General features: G+C 42.4%; 1 protein-coding gene across 2 annotated transcripts in view; it reads right to left on the bottom strand.

Moving 5' to 3' along the window:
• Window positions 1-15,235: 15,235 nt before the first annotated feature.
• The window catches only part of JAG2 (jagged canonical Notch ligand 2), a 138,764-nt gene continuing 133,201 nt past the window's right edge, over window positions 15,236-20,798 (bottom strand). For both annotated transcript variants that reach the window (XM_020800754.3, XM_020800753.3), the window contains 2 exons: window positions 18,590-18,746; window positions 15,236-17,581 (listed from right to left, as the gene is read on the bottom strand). In XM_020800754.3, coding sequence (XP_020656413.3) covers window positions 17,109-17,581; window positions 18,590-18,746 — 630 coding nt within the window. In that variant the 3' untranslated portion in view covers window positions 15,236-17,108. The remainder of the gene's footprint in view (window positions 17,582-18,589; window positions 18,747-20,798) is intronic.

The following is a 20,798-nucleotide window of genomic DNA, read 5'->3' on the forward strand; positions in this document are numbered from 1 at the left end:
ACTGACTTGATCTATATTCCACCCAGCTCCCCACATGTATTCAAACAATGTCCTTTGTATCATGTAGAGTTCCATAGATTTCTGGTTTTGGACTACACTCCCCACAATTCCCCAGGCAACCCTTCTGGGATTTTTGTGTAAAGACACAAATCTAGTGCACATGTCCACCAAACAAGAGATCCAGGAAATTAGCACAGATTCTGTGCACTGGAAAATCATTGTACTGTAATACAGTGAGCTCATGGCAAACATACATAGTTTGCCTTCTCCATACTGTATCCTCACAAGATCTCTCTCTCTCTCTCTCCCCGTGTGTGTGTGTGTGTGTGTGTGTGTGTGTGTGTGTGTGTGTGTGTGTGTGTGTGTGTGTGTGTGTGTGTGTGTGTGTGTGTGTGTGTGTGTGTGTGAGAGAGAGAGAGAGAGAGAGAGAGAGAGAGAGAGAGAGAGAGAGAGAGATTTCTGTATCTCAGTAGCTACTAAAATCTGGATCTCCCACATCCCAGTCTAGCATTCTAACTACTACATTACAGCTGGCCCTCACTGGCCCTGGGACTCCTCGTCCAGAAAGTAACTTTCCCAGGCTTTGGCACAGAGGAGGCAACACGATCCATGAGGCCTTGCCATCGCTCGCCTTCCTTTCAGTCTTACAAACAGGTCAACCAGCCCTTGCTTTGGTTCATTTTCTGCATAAGAGCACCCAGGCCACCACCGTTTGGGGGCAACATTCCTTCCTGGCCAACATGCCTCGTCTAGCCCGGCCCAGGTTGCAGAGGCAGTGCCGTTCCTCTCTGGAATGCTAACCAGCATGCCGAGAAGCGATGCCGTTCCCTGGAGCTTTTGCCCACTGCCTGTACCCCCATGCAGAGATGTTATCTCTTTTATTATATCAGACATTAACTCTCTGAATGGCATTTGGATATGCAGCCAGGGTTTTGAGTTGAAAGGGATGGATCGTTATTTATTTTCTTTTTAAAGACCCCCTCCCCCCTTTTGTTTCCTTTCACTGATATGATCTTTTAGGGGAAAAGTGGGCCTCCTGGTCTCTTGTTCAGGACCCAACTCCTTGGATGCTTCCCTCTTTTTTTTCTCTTTCAGACAATTAGGTGCCTGTCTTTGGGAGGCATCTGGAAATGACTGAGAAGGTGCTTTCCCAGTATTTGTAGAAGCAACAAAACCACCTAGAGAGCCACTGGCTGAATTCTTTAATTAACTTTCTCTTGATAGTTTGAAAATGTTCCACATCACCAGACAAAACAGTTCCTGAGCGCTGGCAATTCCACAAATAACAGAACCCTTCTTTGGAGACTTCCCAGTCCCTATCCATGTTTTACAGATGTGTGCAACAAGCATGCAGGTTAACAGCCACTTCTAGGGTCATGCAGATGGGAACTGCTGGTGGGAGAGGAGGACAGTGGTCGATCTAGAAGCGCAGGTTCTGATCAAGAGGACCTCCATTGTCAGGCCCCTCCCTCCCGAAATAAGAACAGTCCAGAAGTATAGTCTCGAAGGCTTTCACGGCCGGGATCTGATGGTTGCTGTAAGTTTTTCGGGCTGTCTGGCCATGGTCTTGAGGTTTTTCTTCTGCAACCTAGACCCGGAACGCTGTTTACCTTCCCACCGAGGTGGTCCTTACTTATCTACTCACATTTGCATGCTTTCGAACCGCTAGGTTGGCGAGGAGCTGGGACAAAGCGACGGGAGCTCACTCCGTCGCGTGGATTCGATCTTACGACTGCTGGTCTTCTGACCCTGCAGCACACAAAGGCTTCTGTGGTTTAGCCCGCAGCGCCACCACTTAAATACTGAATTATCCCACAAACTGCACCAAAACACAGACAGAGTTCTGACTCCTGCCCTCTGAGGATGCTGGCCACAGAGACTGGCGAAATGTTAGGAAGAAAAATACTGTACCCTAGAACACGGCCAAACAGCCCGAAAAACCTACAACAACCACCAGAACTGGATCAGTCCATTTCACCAAATGGGGATCAAGTCTTTTGTCAACCTAACACCTCTTAATTGTCAATTCAAGACCAAACCACCCTCAGACGTTTTACATTACAACAGTATAACTTCCAACAATATCCTGGTCCTAGATGAACTGATTTCTCTCCTAGCTCTTGTGAACATTGCAGTTCAGGTCAGAGGGAACAGAGACGCCTGGGCAGGCAGGGTGATGGTAGATGATGTAGGTGTCTCTGCTACTCAGAAAGTCCTGGTTGACTTTGACACAGCTAACCATGACTTCACTGTACCACTGGATAGAAGGTGAAGAGGTATGGATTGCTGTTCTTTCAGCAGGTGTGCTTGTCTGTTGGAGGAGGGAGTTAACTCTTTCTACTGATGCAAAATTAAAGATGGCTTTTAAAATTTAAACAGAGGTACAATGTATGTCACTGAAGCGGAGGAAACTGTGATCAGGAGCCCTGTGTTTCTGCTGCTGGGTCTCTTCTCAAGGGGCTGCAAATGGTGTGCGGACAATGTCAGGGTCCCTGATCTCTCTCCTTGTGATTCTTTTATCTTTACCTTGGACTTGGACTTGACAACCCTTCAAATGGACGACCACGCTCCTTGAAAGAGAGTATGTGGCCACCCTAATGGATCAGACACAGGCCCTTGTTTTCCTCAATGACTGGAGTTGTTTTAATTCTTAAAATACAGTAAGGATTGTGTGTTCATCCACCAATGCCCCTTTTGCTCCTTCAAGAAACGAATATGGCTCTCCAGGGTTACTTCCTTTCTTTCCTGGCCAGTATAAGTGAAATTGACTAGATTCCAATTTCGGTCAATTACACTCATTTCTACTGCTCTGCAAGAAACCTGTTTTCCTGGAGAACTACCTTAGGAACTAGTAACCACGGCCACCACCACCACAGTCCCATTCCAGAGAGACAGGACAGGAGGATACCGTGGCTAATTGTATAAAAAGCTGCTGAGAGATCCAGCAAAACCGACAAGGACACAGATCTCGTATCCAGTTCCCGTTGTAGGTCATCTACCAAAGTGACCAAAGCCTTCTCTGTCTCATAAACAGGCCTGAAGCCAGATTGAAATGGGTCTAGATATTGTGTCTCATCCACGAACCTCTGGAGCTGAGAGGCCACAACCCACTCTAGTACCTTCCCCAAGAATGGGGGATATTAGATACTGGTCGGTAATTATTCAGTATTTTGGGGTCCAAAGAGGGCTTTTATGACAATGGTCTTACTATTGCCTCCTTTAAGCAAGATGGGATCCTACCCTGTTGCAAGGAGGCATTCACCAGTCCTCCTACCCATCAACCAGTCCCTTTCTGGTGGCTTTTATGAGCCAGGAAGGGCAAGGATCCAGCAGGGACATGGTAGCCCTCACCTCCCCAAGGATTCTGACCACCTCATCAGGCTGCAGCAATGGGAACTCATCTATCAGCACAGGGCAAGCAGGGGCCACAGTGTCAATCACAGGACCAGAAACAGCAACAGCGTCCAAATTGAAGCGGATCTGAGCCATTTTGCCCGTAAAGTGCTGTGCAAAATTTTCACAGCAAGCGACAGTGTCATTTGCTTTATCTGCCTGGGGGGCTAGCATGTAGCAGGACCCTAACCATTCGGAAAAGCTCCATTGGGTGATTCCATGCGGATGCAAAAGTGTCTGAGAAGAATGGCAACTTTGCTGCTACCACTGCCCTGTTATCACTAGCCAGCATCCACAGCATGTGTGCTTTTGGGCTGGCTATGTGAAGAAATGCCTGGCTCTAAAAGTTCAAGGGGCCAAGGCATGATGTGTATATGGGATGGGGTAGGGTGTCCCTCCCCACAAATCCTATGCCACCCTCCCTCCCAAAATGAGGCCACATGGCAGCAGAAGGTGGCAGCTGAAGTGGCAGGGGAAATAGTGCTTTCTATACCTTTTCTTTATGAGAGTCGAGTGGGTACTTCCTCTTTATCTGGAAAAGTGTACAAATACTTATTCCTTCTGTAACGGGCATAGCAATACAGTGGGGTCTCAACTTACAAACTTAATCCGTATTGGAAGGCAGTTCTCAGGTCGAAAAGTTCTTAAGTCGAATCTGCATTTCCCATAGGAATGCATTGAAAACCATTTAATCCGTATCTGCTCTTTTCGTCCATAGAAACTAATGGGAAGCTGCTATTCTGCCTTCTGCCACTAGAGGGGGATTAGTTTCTTTTTTCCTTTTAACCTAAGATGACTTAGCTTTAAAAAAAAGGGAAAAAAAGAGTTTGTAACTCGAATCTAAGTTCGTAAGTCGAGTCCATATATTCCTATGAGAGTAGTTCGTAAGTCGAAACGTTCCTATGTCGAGCCGTTCGTAAGTCGAGACCCACTGGCTTAAAATCACATTACTATTACCTTTAAACCATGGCTTTTATATCTGCCTTTATTTATAGTCACCACCACCAAGTTGAGCTAAACAAATGTCAAAATGATTCTTAATGTATTAAGATTCACGCGTTACTTTCAAGTTCTGGTAGCATTTTTCTTCCCACTTCAGATGGCAGGAAAGTTTGCTTTGGTGCTTTTTTCTGCTATGCAGAACCCTGTTTTCATTGGCTTTGTACACAAACATCATAGGGTCCATTAAGCTATTATTACTGTTACATTTATTGCTTCCCTCCAAAAAGAGAGAGAGACCAACAGAGATACCCATGTGCTCCTTTACATGATCCCAAAGTAGAAGAGGTAATACCTTTATTTAGACCACTAACAATCAGACATTCAGTGCAAGCTTTCATGAATAAAATCCCCTTCAACAGGCATGGGGTGCTGTAATTATTGTTAAGGTTTGGATTTCATTATTTACCGTATTTTTCCGTGTATAAGACTATAATTTTGTCTAAAATCTTTAGACTAAAAATTGAGGGTTGTCTTATACACGGAAGTAAGCTGAGGAGAGAACAAAAACAAGTGGAGGGGAAAGCAGGGATCAAAGCGATCCTGCAGTGCTTCGATCCCTTTCCCCCTACACTTGCTAAGCCCAAGTTATTTTTCTTAATTTTGGATTTAAAAAGTGGGTGGGGCGTCTTATACATGGGGGTGTCTTATACACAGAAAAATACGGTATGTCTTTTTGGACTGTTGTGTTTTTTATATTGCTGGTAGGTGCCCAGAATACTGCCTGCTCATTAGTTAGGCAGGACAGAAATGAAACGAACAAATGAACGAACGAACGAACAAAGCATTTTCTTTGTCAGTAACGAAAGAGAGTAAGGAGAGTTCCAAACTGCTGAGGCAAAGATGGCAAGTTTCTCCTCCTCTACCCCCTTCTCGTTGAAGCTTTTTACTTAATGATGGTTTAAATATTTCACAGTCGGTTCCAAAGCAGACTTAGAGACAGGGAGCAGGATGTGCTGTCGGGTATCTCCTCCACCACACTCTTTAGGGTTGCGTTCCAGTTCCTTTCTATTCGCTGATCTTGGCAGCAGATCATACAGTTCTATGCAAAGCGAGTCCATTGTTAGCTTGGCCTAACATTCCTCTGGAGCTGGAACAGCATTTCCCCCCAAGTGCTTTGGGTTGAATTGTGGCTGTATCCCCTAAAGTCTTGTCAGCTATTTTTATTTAGCTTTTTCTTTTTCTTCTCTTTTCTTAATATTCATCAAAACAAAAACAAGAAAAAGTTTTCCTGTCCGGACTGCCTTTGGACTGATGGACTACCAGACAAAATGAGAGGGTCTGTTTAATGTTTGACAGAGCTGATCCTCGATAAAAGGACTTGTATTTGTTGCTGCTTCTCTGCAATTCATAGCAACCAGCTATTTCCTGGATGTCCCGTAAAAAGTAAAGCACATTGTGTGTAAACTGGAGACCCACACTCTGCATGGCCATGTTACTTTCTGACACTACGAAAGGTCAGGAAAGAAAAAGTTTAATGGTTCAGGATATTCTTAAGTTGTATCCTGACACACTATTCCACTATCCATCATTCATGCATAACAGAACATCATATTTCTTGTCCAAGATTGTATGTATGTACTACTGATTATCTTGTTGACATTCACTCCTCCTCAAAGACAGGCAGAAAGATAATTTATCCAATCCATTTATTGGATATAAATGCTTTGTAAAATGACAATGTTCTTTCTAAGGTCTTCTGGTGAGTTTCTTCAGCATTTGTTTGAGAATCTTGTTTATACCCCAACTCTCAAATATATGTGGATATTCAGTATGGTGTAGGGCAGTCCATCACTCTATCCCCTACACCAGTGGTCCCCAACCTTGGGCCTCCAGATGTTCTTGAACTTCAACTCCCAGAAATTCTGGCCAGCAGAAGTAGTGGTGAAGGTTTCTGGGAGTTGTAGTCCAAGACCATCTGGAGGCCCAAGGTTGGGGATCACTGGTGTAGGGGATAGAGTGATGGACTAGGACTCAGGAGGCCTTGGTTCAAATCCCTGATCAGCCATGGAAACTCACTAGGGAAGTGCAACTACTAAAAGCAAGCCTTGAATATGTCACTTACCTTGAAAGACCTGTTAGAGTCACTATTACTCAGTTCTGACTTGGTGGCACACAGCAACAGCAACATCAGATAAATGCATGCTAGATAGCACTGCCTCCTAGAGTCGAACACGACTGGACAAAATTTGTCATGGAGAACCTTTACCTTTACCTTTACCTAACAACAACAAATATCAATGTATACTAATATGCAATGTTTTCAACTCAGCATAGAGTCAGGCACTTTGAATACTTCCTTCAATGCTCAGAATAAAATCCAGAGTGGATCCATATTGTTGGCCCAAAACTGAGAGTCAGCAGCCTCTGCTATTCCTAAATTTGTCTGGGGATCTCCTGCATAGCAGAGAATGCTGCCCAACTGTCAGTGTTAAAGGTTCAGATGACCAGCCAGCCAGCTTTCATGTTGATGAAACAAAATCAGGTGCTATCTCCTCCTCCTCCTCCTCCTCCTCCTCCTCCTCCTCAGGAAGCAGTTCCCTCCCCACCCATCCCCCCCAAAAGAGAGAGAAAAGGAAAAGGAAAGGTAATTATTCCAAGCTTTGATCCGCAGAAGCCTCTGTGCTGCAAGGTTAGAAGACCAGCCGCCATAAGTTCAAATCCACGTGACGGAGTGAGCTCCCGTTGCTTGTCCCAGCTCCTGCCAACCTAGCAATTCGAAAGCATGTAAAAATGCGAGTAGATAAATAGGTACCACCTCGGTGGGAAGGTAACGACATTCCATGTCTAGTCGCGTTGGCCACGTGACCATGGAAACGGTCTACGGACAAAACACTGGCTCTACGGCTTGGAAACGGGGATGAGCACTGTGCTCTAGAGTTGGATACAACTGGACTAAATGTCAAGGGGAACCTTTACCTAGACCTGCCCAATGTGCTTGCTTCCAGTGGTAGATGTAGCCAAGTTGGACATGATGTCCACTCCATTAATTGAATTTAAGATGCCCTTTGTTGTTGGCTTTTTAAAAAAGTAAAGTCTGAGCTATCTATTGACCATTTAGGCAAGGAAGGGGGAAGTGAACTCTCTCCCTGGCACAAACAAAAATCTTCTCTGTGAAATGCAAAACAAACAAGTCAAGCCAAGCCAAGCCAAACCCTGATAAACTCTGCTTGTCTTCTTCCCCCTCCCCAAGTGCCTCAGAGAAGCACACAAAATTCTCTGTCCCTCTGATTTGACCCTCACAACCACCTTGTGAAGTAGGTTATGCAGAGTGCCAGACCAGGATCATCCAGGAGGACGGATTGAAAATAAGGGGATCGAAAATAAAACAGCCAACATTGTAATGCCATTGTTAAAAATGCTTACAGTTCTGCTCGACGCACCTAAAAAAAAGACATCATGGAACTGGAAAAGGTGCAGAAGATAGTGACTAAAATGATGACTGGGCTGGGGCTCCTCCCATATGAAGAAAGGCTACAGCGTTTGGGGCTCTTTTATCTTGAGAAAAGGCATCTGAGGGGGAACATGACTGAGGTGTATAAAATGATGCAGGGGGTGGATAAAGTGGATAGAAGGAAGCTCTTTTCCCTCTCATGCAATACCAGAACCAGGGGACATCTACTTCTGTTGAGTGTTGGGAGAGTGAGAACAGAGCAAAGAAAAGATTTCTTGACCCAGCGTGTTGTTAGTCTGTGGAACTCCTTGTCACAGGATGTGGTGATGGCCTCTGGCCTTGATGCCTTTAACAGGGGATTGGTCACATTCTTGGAGGAAAAGCCCATTGCAGGTTACAAGCCATGATGGGGATGTACAATCTCCAGGCTTCGAAGGAAGGTACCTCCAAATGCCAGATGCAGGGGAGGGGTATCAGGAGACAGGTATCTAGTTGTCTTGTGTGCTCCCAGAGGCATCCGGTGGGGCCCCTGTGAGAAGCTGGACTCGATGGGCTCTTGGCCTGATCCAGCAGGGCTCTTCTTTTGTTTGTAGGTTCCTATGAGCTGTTGTCGCTTGGTTGGGATTTGAAATGGTATCTTCGCACAATCTTGGGAGCTGCTTTGCAGAAGAGATCCCTAAAACATTTTACCAACAGACCTCTGTTGTCAGGTCTTCCCTGGATTTAGTCCAGCAACAACTTCCATCTTCCTCAGTCAAGGTGGCCAGATTTTATTGGGAGTGCAAGTCCCAGGATCGCTGCCTTTTGGGTATAAACAATGACCCAATGTCTTGCAAAGAGGTTTAAAATCCAAGGACATTTTGGTATTGGCAGTTTGGAAAGCAAAGGAAAAGATGCACAGCACATTGTTTTTTCACTGTGAAACATTGGGAGAAGGTGTTTTGGGCAACAAACAACCAAGTAAGAGGACGTGGGCTCTTTGTCAGAAGGCCAAGAGAAATGGCTATTCTATTCATTCACCAGCTTACCTGTGCCCTTTTTTTGATGGCTGGCTTCGATCATCTCATCCTTTCCACTGGGTCTTGCTCTTGCCCATCAGTGCTAATGAATAATGAATAAAGAGCAGTTTATAGTCATTTCAAGAGGAGACTTTTAAGGCCTTTAAAAGCTTCCACGGTGGACTGCTTTGCTGAGGACTGAACTTTGCGAGCATCAGTGTTCTTGCTTTTATTAATTTTTTAAGAGCCTGCCGTGATGACTAAAGTGAGCATGCAAACGTTTCCAATGTTGCTGGCCTGTTTAACAGACTCTTCAAAACTTGTCTGACACATAGGATTCTAGAACTGTGGCTATTGATTCAGTTTACCAGTGAAAAGTCTGCTTCCATCTTTGCCAGTACATCCATTAACCCCTCTTTCATCCCACCTCTATCAGGAAGACAGTGCCTAGGTCAGGATACTTGCAAGACGGTAAATGTGATGGACTACAACTCCCATTACTCTCGGTCAACCAGGTTGGAGAATAGAACAGATGGCCATTTATAAACAAACACATACCGTATTTTTCGCTCCATAAGACGCACCTTTCCATAAGACGCACCAATTTTTTAGGAGAAGAAAACAGGAAAATATAATCTGTTTTCTTCACTCCATAAGACGCACAGACTTTCCACCCCCCTGTTTTGTGGGAAAAAAGTGCGTCTTATGGTGCGAAAAATATGGTAATTATTGTGGGGGGGAGGGAAGCAGAGAGATTTTATTTTTATTTGCATTGTTTTTTTGTTTTGGGAGAGAATGCAAAACGGTTTGGACTACAACAACCAGAACCTCCCAGCCAGCATGACCAGTGACAACACTGGTTGAGGGATCCTGGGAGCTGTAGTACAAAACATTAACAATTCCAAATTCTGCTTCAAAAACCAATCTTGCTTTCAAAAGGAGAGTATAATTTAAGAACCAGAGATATAAATAAGGAAATGTGATTTATTTCTTGATGGCCTTATGGCGTGGCTTCTAATGGAGATAAACCCAGGAGGTTCTGAAGTGCAAGGATATCATCCTTCAAGTGTGAAAAGAAACCAATTTGCACCATGTCACTGCAGAGAATCCTCACCTCAAACCCTTTAGATGAGTGATACAGAAGAAGGATTGGAAATACCTCTCAAATGCATGATGAGCCACCTACAATGGGACCTGCCAGGAGACAAAAACCACAGAAGGCCACTGTGGATGCCATGGAAACTAAGCAGTTCTGCCATAGAGTCAGCGAGTGTCCCTGATTTTGCCTGTCTAAATTTAGAAACCAGGGAAAAGGTCTCTCTCCCCTCCCAAACAAACCTCTTGCATTCAATTTAAAAGTCCCCCCTCCCTTTCCAAAAGTTGGTGGAGTTATGTCACTGTTCTTGTGGGGAATGCAGCTTAATCTCCGAGATGGGTCATTTTAATACCCAGAGTCACATTTTTTCCTGCAGAATTCACATGGAAATAGATGTACAACAGGCATGATCAAAAGGTTGCCTTGGATGGCACGCAGCCCCAAGGTCATCTTTGCACCTCATCTCCCCAATAAATAAATAAATAAATAAATAAATAAATAAATAAATAAATAAATAAATAAATAAATAAATAAATAAATAAATAAATTCCCAGCAGAAAAAGGGGAAAAAAAGATGAATGGCTACATCTGGAAGCCTATCAAATAGGTTTCTGATACCCTTGACATAAAACAAAATACCCACCCATCTTTAAAACAGTAAGTTGACTTGTGGCTGCTTCTGGTTTCATTTGTTCCCTTCCCACCCACCCCCACCCCGCAAAATTTTTGACTGTCTTTAAGGCTCCTGGAATATTGGTCAGACTATTAAGCAGGATAATTTGTCCTTGGACTTCTCAAAATCCGCCCCCCCCAGATATCAAGGTAGACATTCTATCTACAGCACTGTTACCTGAAGAGTTAGTTGTAAACAAAGCTCAACCACTGCCCCCGACCATGTTTTGCAAACACACACACACACACACACACACACACACACAGAGAGAGAGAGAGAGAGAGAGAGAGAGAGAGGGAGGGAGGGAGAGGGAGAGGGAGCTAAATACCTGATTTACTCTGTGGCCTTTTGGGAATACTCCTATCTGATAGGTGTCCATGCTAGTATTTTTGTTACTGAATATCCCAGGATGGGGTGAGGGCTAATTCCCACCGAAGGGGAAAGCAAAATGGCTATTCATATGGAAAGGAATTTACACAGAGCTAACAGGGTTCCTGGTCCACTTCCAGCTCAGGGATCATGAGAAAAAGAGAAGGCGGAAACAACTATTATGGTCTCCGGCAGCACCAGTATTACAGGGAAACAACCTAAGGATGATGGTGGGGAAGGTAGGCCCCGATATCCGGAAGATATTTTTTTACCTAATGACTCAAAAGACCATTTGAGAATGCAGGCATTCATCCATAGACATACACACACACACTATTCAGCATATTCCTTTATAAGATATTGACATTTTTCAGTGTCCATTTTCTTGTTTTCCACTCATCCTGTCTTTGTTTTATTTTAACATTTTAACCCCACAAAGTGCCAGATTTCACAGAAATGCTCTATGGGGCATGCCAGTCTGCCCCTTTAATGCTCAGGGCTCTGCTCAGCTCCCCCAGCCCCTAAAAACACAGCACTGTGACATAGTCAAGTTTAGATCTGCTCTTTACAGAAAGCTGTTGTATCCCAAAGAGAGTTTTTACTCCAGCCTTCTCCGTAACGAAACCGTCTTTGACATCTGGAACCAGTACGAGTTGCTGAGATCACTTTCTCAGGAGCTCTACATGCGCTGGGTTTTAGTCTGATAACGAGACCTATCCAGAGTGCAGAGCCTATCTGGAGGATAAGGCCGAGCACCTCGGCCACATTCTGTACAGTTCATACTGAACCCCTGGGTCATAAGAGATCAGCATCCGCAGAAAAAGAACAGAGGAACATCTGGGTTTGAGTATGTGATGATTGTATTGGTTCCATGGTGATAATGCCTATTTTGTGGTACTACGTGTCCTGGGGAGAAGTGGCTGGAGACACTATATACGTCTGGAACGGGAGACAGGGCGGGTTGTGCCCTTCCAGGAGCAAATTTTTGTGATTTCTAAATTCTGGATCTTTTAATCAAAATTCCGGCTACCCTGCCCAATTATGGCTCTGATTGGATCTCACCCATGCGTTAGGTTGAAATCAAAAGACATTAAGGTTGGTTTTTGGACACACACAAATCTGAAGTGCAAGAAAATTCAGAGGCAAGGTGTAAAACGGACACTCTTGAGTATAACACAGAAGGAAGCTTGAAACTGTTTCTTTTCCATCCATTCAACTACAGTTCCTTAATTGCTGGGTTGGGGGTGTATATCTAAAAATAATGTTTCAAAGCACTTTAAGAAAAAGAAGTATTTTGAAAAGACAGATCTGCAGTATCTTCTAACATGCAGTATCTTTGCGAAGTTATTTTTTGGAATGTTCTGGCACTAGTCATGGGCATGGCCAGTTTGTTTATTGGCCAAACAGGTACAGTATTTCACATGCAATAGATAAGTTGGTCAGCTATACCTGGATGCCTGTAAAAGTATCATATGTGGTCTGCAGTTGCAGAGGCTTGCAGAGGCTGAGGAAGAACAGGTGCCCCACCTGGGACCCAAGTAGATCCCCATCTCTGCTCCTGCACCCAATGCCCTTTGTTGACCTTCATTTAGATTTGCCCACGGTGCCCTCCAGCCTGCCATATGCCAGGCTCTACTCCCTTCTTTCACCTACTTAAATGTCTTTGTGCTCTTTCCACCATAATATTGCCAGATTTGCCTTAAATTGACAAATCTGGGAAGTGAAATGTAGCTGATTGCAAGTTGTAAGAGGAAGTCTCTTGTTTCTAGAATGCAGCCCTTATACTGAGAGAGCAAGTAGCCTGGCCTAAGGATTTTTTGAAAAGCCGACTCTGGAAACTGCAGCCATCCCAATATTCTTGGCCTCCAGCTCTAGTGTCTGGTAACACAGTCAATGGTGGGGGATTATAGGTATTACAGACCAACATCTCACTGTGCTCCTGATTTAAATGATGATTCTAAAAGTAGGGCAGTCAGAAAACTAAGGCCTCTCAGCTGATGTCGGAGTTCAATGGCCATCAGGCTCACGGTAATTTAGCCATTAGTGAGGAATGACAGGTACAGTAGTCCATCATCATCTGGGTGGACATTCCCCACCCCACTGCTAATTCCAGAAACATAAAATTATATTCTGCATTTGCTCCAAATGAGCGTGAAGTTTTGTACATGGTTGTGCTTTTCACCTCATCCTCGCAATAATCCTATGTGATAATCAAGTCAGGAAACTGCAACTAATCCCATTTTTTAAACCTGCTTTAAAATGCTTTGACATATAAAGGTAAATCCTGGAAAGATGGAGCTTAAGGTGGAGATCTAGCCCAGAAACAACTTTAGAATGCAAAGACATATAAACAGACAAGTCCAAATCTCATATCCCTTATCGTTGGCTATAATAGTTAAGGCTAATGAGTTTCAATGTAACGCCAGATGGAAGGCCACACTTCTGAGACACCTAAATTAAAGTATCAGACTATGGCTGACAGTCCACAGAAGTGGGACCAACACATCTGGAAAGGTACTTAGGAAGGTGTGCCTCTATTCATTGGTACATTGGATTGTTGCTTATCTAGGCCTGTAGCATCTGCTCTAACTGGCAGCAATTTTCCAACATCTCAAGTACAAATACCCTTATTATCTGATGTAGTATACTGTTATAGTATACTGTTATTGGAGATGCTTAGAACAAAAGCTGGGACCTTTATACTTGTACCTCCACAATTAGAATCATTATAACTCCAAGTTCCCGTTCGTTGCTGGGAAAATACAGTAGGAAAGAAGCATTGATTTTTCATTTTGTTTGTGGACGTCCTGCAGGCACTGGGTTTGGCACTGCCGCTACTATTGATTTCATATGCTCTTCCCAAAATGTATACATAGTAGAATTCTGACGGCACAACAGCCTAATAATCTTCTCTTAGAAGGAGGGAACCTTCATATTCTCAACTTTGCTACAACAGCCTCACTCAAGTGCTATAAGGTCTCCTGAGGGTTAATTAAGCTGGCCGATAGAAGAAAACAACACAGGAATTGGCAAATGGCCAGAAAAAAACCTACAGGCTGCATTAGCTGGTACCGGAACACAGAGGTTTCGTTTGTAGAGTGGAAAGGCTGGCTTTCAGAGAAAAAGTGCCAGCCCAGTTGCTTGTGGGATCAGATTAGTAAATGATAATATTATCTTCACCCTACTCTTAGAGGGGAAATCTCAACTTGGAATAGACTAAAAACCAGACTTCAAATCAATTTTAAAAATCTACTACTAACAGACAGGTTGATTTATATTTGCACGCAGCTGAGATTCTGTTTAAGACTTGGAGCTTAAATAGAGGGACTCCATTAACCCTTATCCACCAGGATTAAAAAAAGGGGTGGTTCCTAAGAAATTTTTGGATACCATTGCATTTCAGCATATTGGAGGTTAGAAAGATAATTTAGGTTCACAGAATCATAGAACAGTGAACTTGGAAGGGGCCTACAAGGCCATCAAGTCCAACCCCCTGCTCAATGCAGAAATACAATCAAAAGTTAAATGTTGACATCTTGTACTTCCTCTACCACAATCAGTCCCCCCAACTCTGTCTCCAAATGGGGATAAATTACTGACAATTCAGTAAGTACATCACTTCTGGTTCTTCAACATGGATTATTTTTGCTGGGACAAAAAAAAAGTAACCAAAATGAGAAAAACTCAAGTTTCTCCTGACAATTTTTGTCCCAGCTGTTCTGTATCTGCTAAAAAAACCCAACTCCACTGGATGGACAGTTGGCTGAAGCTTTTAACTTTTCATTTGAGAATGCTTATTTATTTGCTGCACTTCTCTGTCACCTTTATCCTAGTGGCAGGAATCAAAGTAGGTCACAGTTCATGACAAGAGACAGGAATTAAATACTGTATTGTAAAATGCCTGTCTTACAGGTATACTCTTGGGTGAATTCTGCAATTCACTGTGACTCTGTGGGAGTAAAATATCTTGGCTTTGGTGCATGAGGGTTACTGCCCATAAGCATCTTATCCTCTCAGATCCATAACCTGGCTAAGGATGTAGGTAAGAAGGGCTTTGACAAGCAGACAGTTTGAAATGTTATACATTACGAGGGAAAGAACTTTATTAGCCTTTGGAAGACAGCAGCATTGCAATATAAACAAATTTCACGAGGGCAACAGAAATGAAGTGTAAGAGAACCCTTCAAAATTGTGTTGGGACAGCTGGGCAGTACCCATTAGGATGGAAGGGACGAGCTGTTCCTAAACCATTATGAACCTTGAAGCAGAAAGAAAAAGAAAAGGGAAGTGAAAAAAAGTTTCAAATGCCAACATTCTTATAAAATGCTTTAATAAATAGTTTTCTTCCGAAAGCTATAGAACATGTCAAACAAAATGTACTGCATGGAAGTTCCTGCAAAGCAATTCTTGCATTCATGTACAAAACACAAATGTTTCTTTTTTAAAAAAATCATTAGGGTTACACTGAGTGGCCAAAATGCTGAAAGAGAAATATCAATTTTCTTTGCAATGACAGGATAGCTGAGTACTGTAGGGTAACTCATTTCTGTAATAATAAAGCCTTAAAAAAACACAACCCCACAAATAACGCACAAGCCTTCCGTTATGAATAACCATTTCTCATGAGGGATTCCATCTTTGCAGATGAAACAGTTATTATAATAGCTGGGGAACAGAGAAACCCAACTCTCCCCCTCCTTCTCCCCTATTTGGATCTACTGACACAATATATATGTTATGATATTGTTATCCTGCAAGTTTACCCACCCCTAAACAAGTAGCAGCCAATGAAGTGGATTAGAGGCAGAGAAACCCAACATGGTGGTAGCACTGTGTCGACATTCTGAATAACTCATAGTTCTTAGAGGAAAGAGAGGAAGAGACTCAGAAGTACTAATTTTGGTTATGGGTCTACAGTAATGCCTAGTTCCAGTCTGAGTCTGTTAACCTTTTTTCCCCCAAAGAGGTGAATAAGTGTAACAGAAACAAGAAATGAGAAAAATATTGTTCCCTTCATTAGGCCTGTATTTAAAAAATGCAAAAAAAAAAGCAATACCACATGTAATAGACATTCACAAGAGAAGAAAAAAAATATTGCCTTGTTATCTTTATACTGTACAGTATGCTTACTCTCTGCATTCTTGAAAAGTGAGGAAAACGTCTGGATCTATTTACACGTGAAATGGTTGTGATACATTGAAAAAGTACAAAAATGTGACCAAACATTGATTGTATTCACATCACTTTCTAATATGGACATAATACCAAAATAAGTTTTTTTTGTATTCATATATTTTCTTAGAAATTGCCATAAAACTTCCCTTTCTGCGACATAAATTAAAAAGGAATGACGTTTAAAAAGACCAAAATATTTTTAAGTTATTAACTCAAATATACAGAAGTAATTCATTTAAATATGTACATATTTACAAAAAAATGCAGTCACACAATGTGAAAATTAATGATATCAGCCTGAGGATAGCAAGTATCCTATTGTGGTAAACCTAGATGGCCATGGCAGTCTTTGACAGTTGCTATAGAAAAAAGAAAGCTGAAATTTCAAGGCACTTGACCCGTGCATCAATACTGCAGTCCTAAGGAATTAAAACAAATTGACATATTCAAATCAAAAAGGTCACTTTTTCCAACCACAGTTTGAAAGATCTCTATAGACTTTCCCTCCCCAAAAATAAGGCAATTTTTTTTTCTGAGGGGGAGACTTAGAAATTAAGTGCAGGGAGCAACTTCTTAATAAGGATTCCAAAGAGCAGTTCATGTGAATGCCCCCCCCCTTCAGTAACTTCCTCAACCAGGAGGTTTTTAAAGCCACTGCTGTATAAAGGAACCCATTCTGTAAACAGTGTCAAGTCTTGGGTGATAAACGTTATGAAATAATTGGAAATAGAAACTTCCCTCGTCTGCCATACAGCAAGTGGATTCTAAGTAAAATTTACAAAAATAGCAACTATCAAAGATTACTCTATCATCTGACAGTCATCATCAAATAATTTATACAAGGCTAAAAGAAACAAATAAAATTTTTATTTTATTATTTTATTTTTTTTATTCAAAATAAAGTAACTATCAACATTTGTCTCCAGACAATTAAGTCCTTGATGCAAAGCAGAGAAGCCAATCTCTCCCCTCAGTCAAGACAGACAGTGCAGCCATGGTCCAAGCACAGGTTTAGTCTCTTCCGCCTTCAAGACTGGTTGTGTTCACATTTTTTACAGCTCTATTGTCCATTTTGGCTGTTTGAAGAGATTTTGTAACAGGACTATTGTCTAATGAGTCCGCCGTCTTTCTTGACAAAGGCTTTGAGAGTTTGTGAGAAAGAAATTTATCCACCTCCATTACTTCTCTCTCCTCTTCCTCCTCCTCCTCCTCCTCATATTCTGCATACTCCTCTACCCCATCAAAAGTTCTTTTTTTAGATGTAAAGTTTTTGTGTTCATAATGAATTACTTTTTGACTATAAGGTCTGTCTATAGGATTCCATATGGGATTTAGAGGTGCCCACTGGTTATTTGCAGCTTCTTCTCTGGATGGATGATTTCTCTCCCGCTCTTTTCTTCTCTTTCGGGTCCACCACACACAGATTATTATACAGGTTGAACAGACGATACTACAAACTGCACAGAGGATTGGAACCAGGTAATCTAGAAAACAAGCCAAATACACATAGAAGTAAGCAAAAGCTTATCGAGACAGAATGGATGGGCTCATATTTGTAATCAGAGCCTTCAAAAGCATTTGTATCTACACCACATGACTGTAGCAGTTGTAACTGTGTGGATTTGTCCTACAGAATCTTGGGATTTGTAGTTTGGTGAAGAATTTAGAATTCTCAGATTAATAATTCTAGTGTATTCCCTAATACAGTAGCGACCTCCCACATTCCCCCAAAAATCACTGGTAGAACTGCCCCAAGTGAAAATGTTCATTTATTCATATGACAACATTAGTAAATGTTTACGAATAGGAAAATATTTCTCAGCACTCAGAGAAAATTGTAGACACTGAACCTAGACAAAAATTGAGCGAGGAGAAAGCTGTACTATTGTTGGTATCAAGCCTGGCATTTGAAATACTAAGCAGCTATGTGGGCCACACAGCTGGCAAGAACTGTATTGCAGTAATATGCACTGAGGTCACTCTCTTGAACCACACAGTCCTTCTTCCAGGAAGAGGGACCGAAATTTGATCTCGTCACTTGTAGGAACAAGGGCTTAACTTGATAATACAGGTCATAATTCTTTCTTCAGCCTTCCCTGTTCCCAGTTTGCCAAGCAAGCAAGCAAGCAAACAACCTCCCTTCCCCCCAATTGAAACTGACAACCACCTCTATGGGAGCAAGGAGGTTGAAAAGGAGCTTCTAACTTTTTTTTTCTATTTGCACTATTTTTTTTCTGAATTGTGCTCTCTCCTAATCCAAGTACTGTATGTTTTCCCCAGCATCAAAGGGGAAAACTGTGCAAAGGGAAGGGTTTCAATTAGTTCTACCCTCAGATTCTTTCACTTCATGTTGCAGCCTCAAATAGCTGCAGTATAGGAAAAAAAAAGATGAAGGAACAATTCCAAAAAGGCACCCCCCCCACAAGAGAATCATGTTACCTGCAGTTACATTCAAAGCCATGTTATTAAAGGGTGCAAATGTTCTTCCATACCTGAAGGAGGATTCCCAATCACAATAGTCTCTATTTTGACTTCAGTCACTGCCAGCATAACTGTGCTGTTCTGTCGCTTTGTGATGGCATTTACTATAGTATTTGCAGCATTTTGTATGAGGCTGTTATCAGTCTCATCTTGAGGTGAGATGAAAGACTGAGAAGAGAAAGCAAGAGTGATGTTTAGATTCACAACAATGTATATTCCAACTTCTTTGGGTAACCAAACTGAAGTCTGGAGACCTAAGAATTCCCAGTTTTTGCTAAAGCCCAAATGCTGGTTGATAATAAAATAATGTGCGGAAGCATTATTCTAGTACCCTACACGCCACCTATTACCTGTATGGTAAGCAACACACAGCAGACTTCCATGTTATTTACACCACTAACTAAAGACAGTCATCGTTTGGAGTCTTCTGATATATTATCTGGCTAGGCATTTTGCACTAACGATAGACTCTGTTATAAATAACTGTGTACTTCCCTCAGTTTGCATCATAACTGAGATCATTCTGCAGCTGTACTAGTAAGCAAAGATAGCCCAGCTAAGAATATCTGACCCACACTGTGCCAAAAGGTGTAAGAACCTTTCCCCCTTGGCCATAGCAAATGTGTGGCATGGAACAGACTTTGATCGTTAGTGAATCTTCTCCCAACATCCTTTCTAGCTTCCAAGTTGGACTCATTTTACCTTTCAGGCTAAGAGTATCTGAGGCATTTTGCTTCAGTAACTGCATAGATTCACTCAACTCATTTTCAACATGAGCAACAGAGTGGGCAGCCTGCTATAAATTTGTTGGGTTTTTCAGTTCAAATATAGCAGTGTTCGGATTAAGCAACTGCTTCTTTTTCAGATGACTGAAACAGTAAGGAGGAACTACATTTCATTCATAATGTGTTATTGGATGAGACGTTAAGCTAACATAGACCACCAGAAAGGCATACAAATTCAGCATCAATTATTGCTACAAGCTAAAACAAGGAAATTGAGGCATGTGTACTTTGGACGTATCATGAGAAGACAAGACTCACTAGGAAAGCAAAGAATGTGGAAGGAAGGAAAAAAGGAAGACTTAATACCAAATAGACTGACTCAAATAAAAGAAGTTACAGTCATTAGCTTGTAAGATCTTAGCAGGGACCTAAAATAGGAATTTTTGCAAGTCACTGAGTCATTAGGTTGCCATAATTTGGAAGCAAACTGATAACGCGTATCAAGAATAAAAAGTTAATTTAGAAAAGAAGTCTCTAAGTTGCTCTTTTAAGTTAGCTTAGGGATATGGGGAGTTGAAGTGCCCAAATTAACTCTTCTGAGCTCAACTCCAATGGTAACAGTGCATGATTCTTGCTCTTTTTTGGCCTTAGCTATAACAAGAAAAAGGGCTGATACAGATAAGTGTGTTCAGTTCTTTTCTGGTAAGGTAAAGGTAAACGTTCCCCTTGACTATATGTCCAGTCGTGTCTGACTCTAGGCGGCGGTGCTCATCTCTGTTTCCAACCCATAGAGCTACCGTTTGTCCGAAGACAATCTTCTGTGGTCACGTGGCCAGCGTGACTATACACGTAACGCCATTACCTTCCCATCATGTTGGTATCTATTTGTCTACTCGCAATTGCATGTTTTTGAACTGCTAGGTTGGCAGGAGCTGGGACTAGCAACAGGAGCTCACTCCGTCGCATGGATTCAATCTTACGATTGCAGGTCTTCTGACCTTGCAGCACAGAGGCTTCTGCGGATTAACCCGCATAAGCTAACATTATTTCCTTCACGAATGAGAGCCAGTTTTGTGTCTGCTCTAACTGGTCTTCAGATGCAGCAGTTGTGAGGAAGGCCTGTGATCAGATCTCTCATTTTAAAAAAAGTAATCATATAAGTTACCGTATTTGCCGGCGTATAAGGCGACTGGGCGTATAAGATGACCCCCCCAACATTTCCACTCAAAATGTAGAGTTTGTTATATACTTGCTGTATAAGACTACCCCCTCTTCCGCATGTGTGATTCTGCTTTAGCTGCATCATGGGGAGTTCGTTTTGTTGTTTTTAGTTCCTTTCACTGGGAGAGAGCGAAGGTTTGCTGGAAGGAGGACAGCAGAGAGGCAGCAGCCATTTTGGAGAGGCGGCAGCCATTTTGGAGAGGCAGCAGCCATGTGGTTATCTCAAAATGGCTGCCCTGGTTCCAGACAGTCAGCTGTTCGGCGCTAGAGTCAG

The sequence above is a fragment of the Pogona vitticeps genome, chromosome 1 (genome assembly GCF_051106095.1).
Source record: "Pogona vitticeps strain Pit_001003342236 chromosome 1, PviZW2.1, whole genome shotgun sequence".
NCBI lineage: Eukaryota > Metazoa > Chordata > Lepidosauria > Squamata > Agamidae > Pogona > Pogona vitticeps.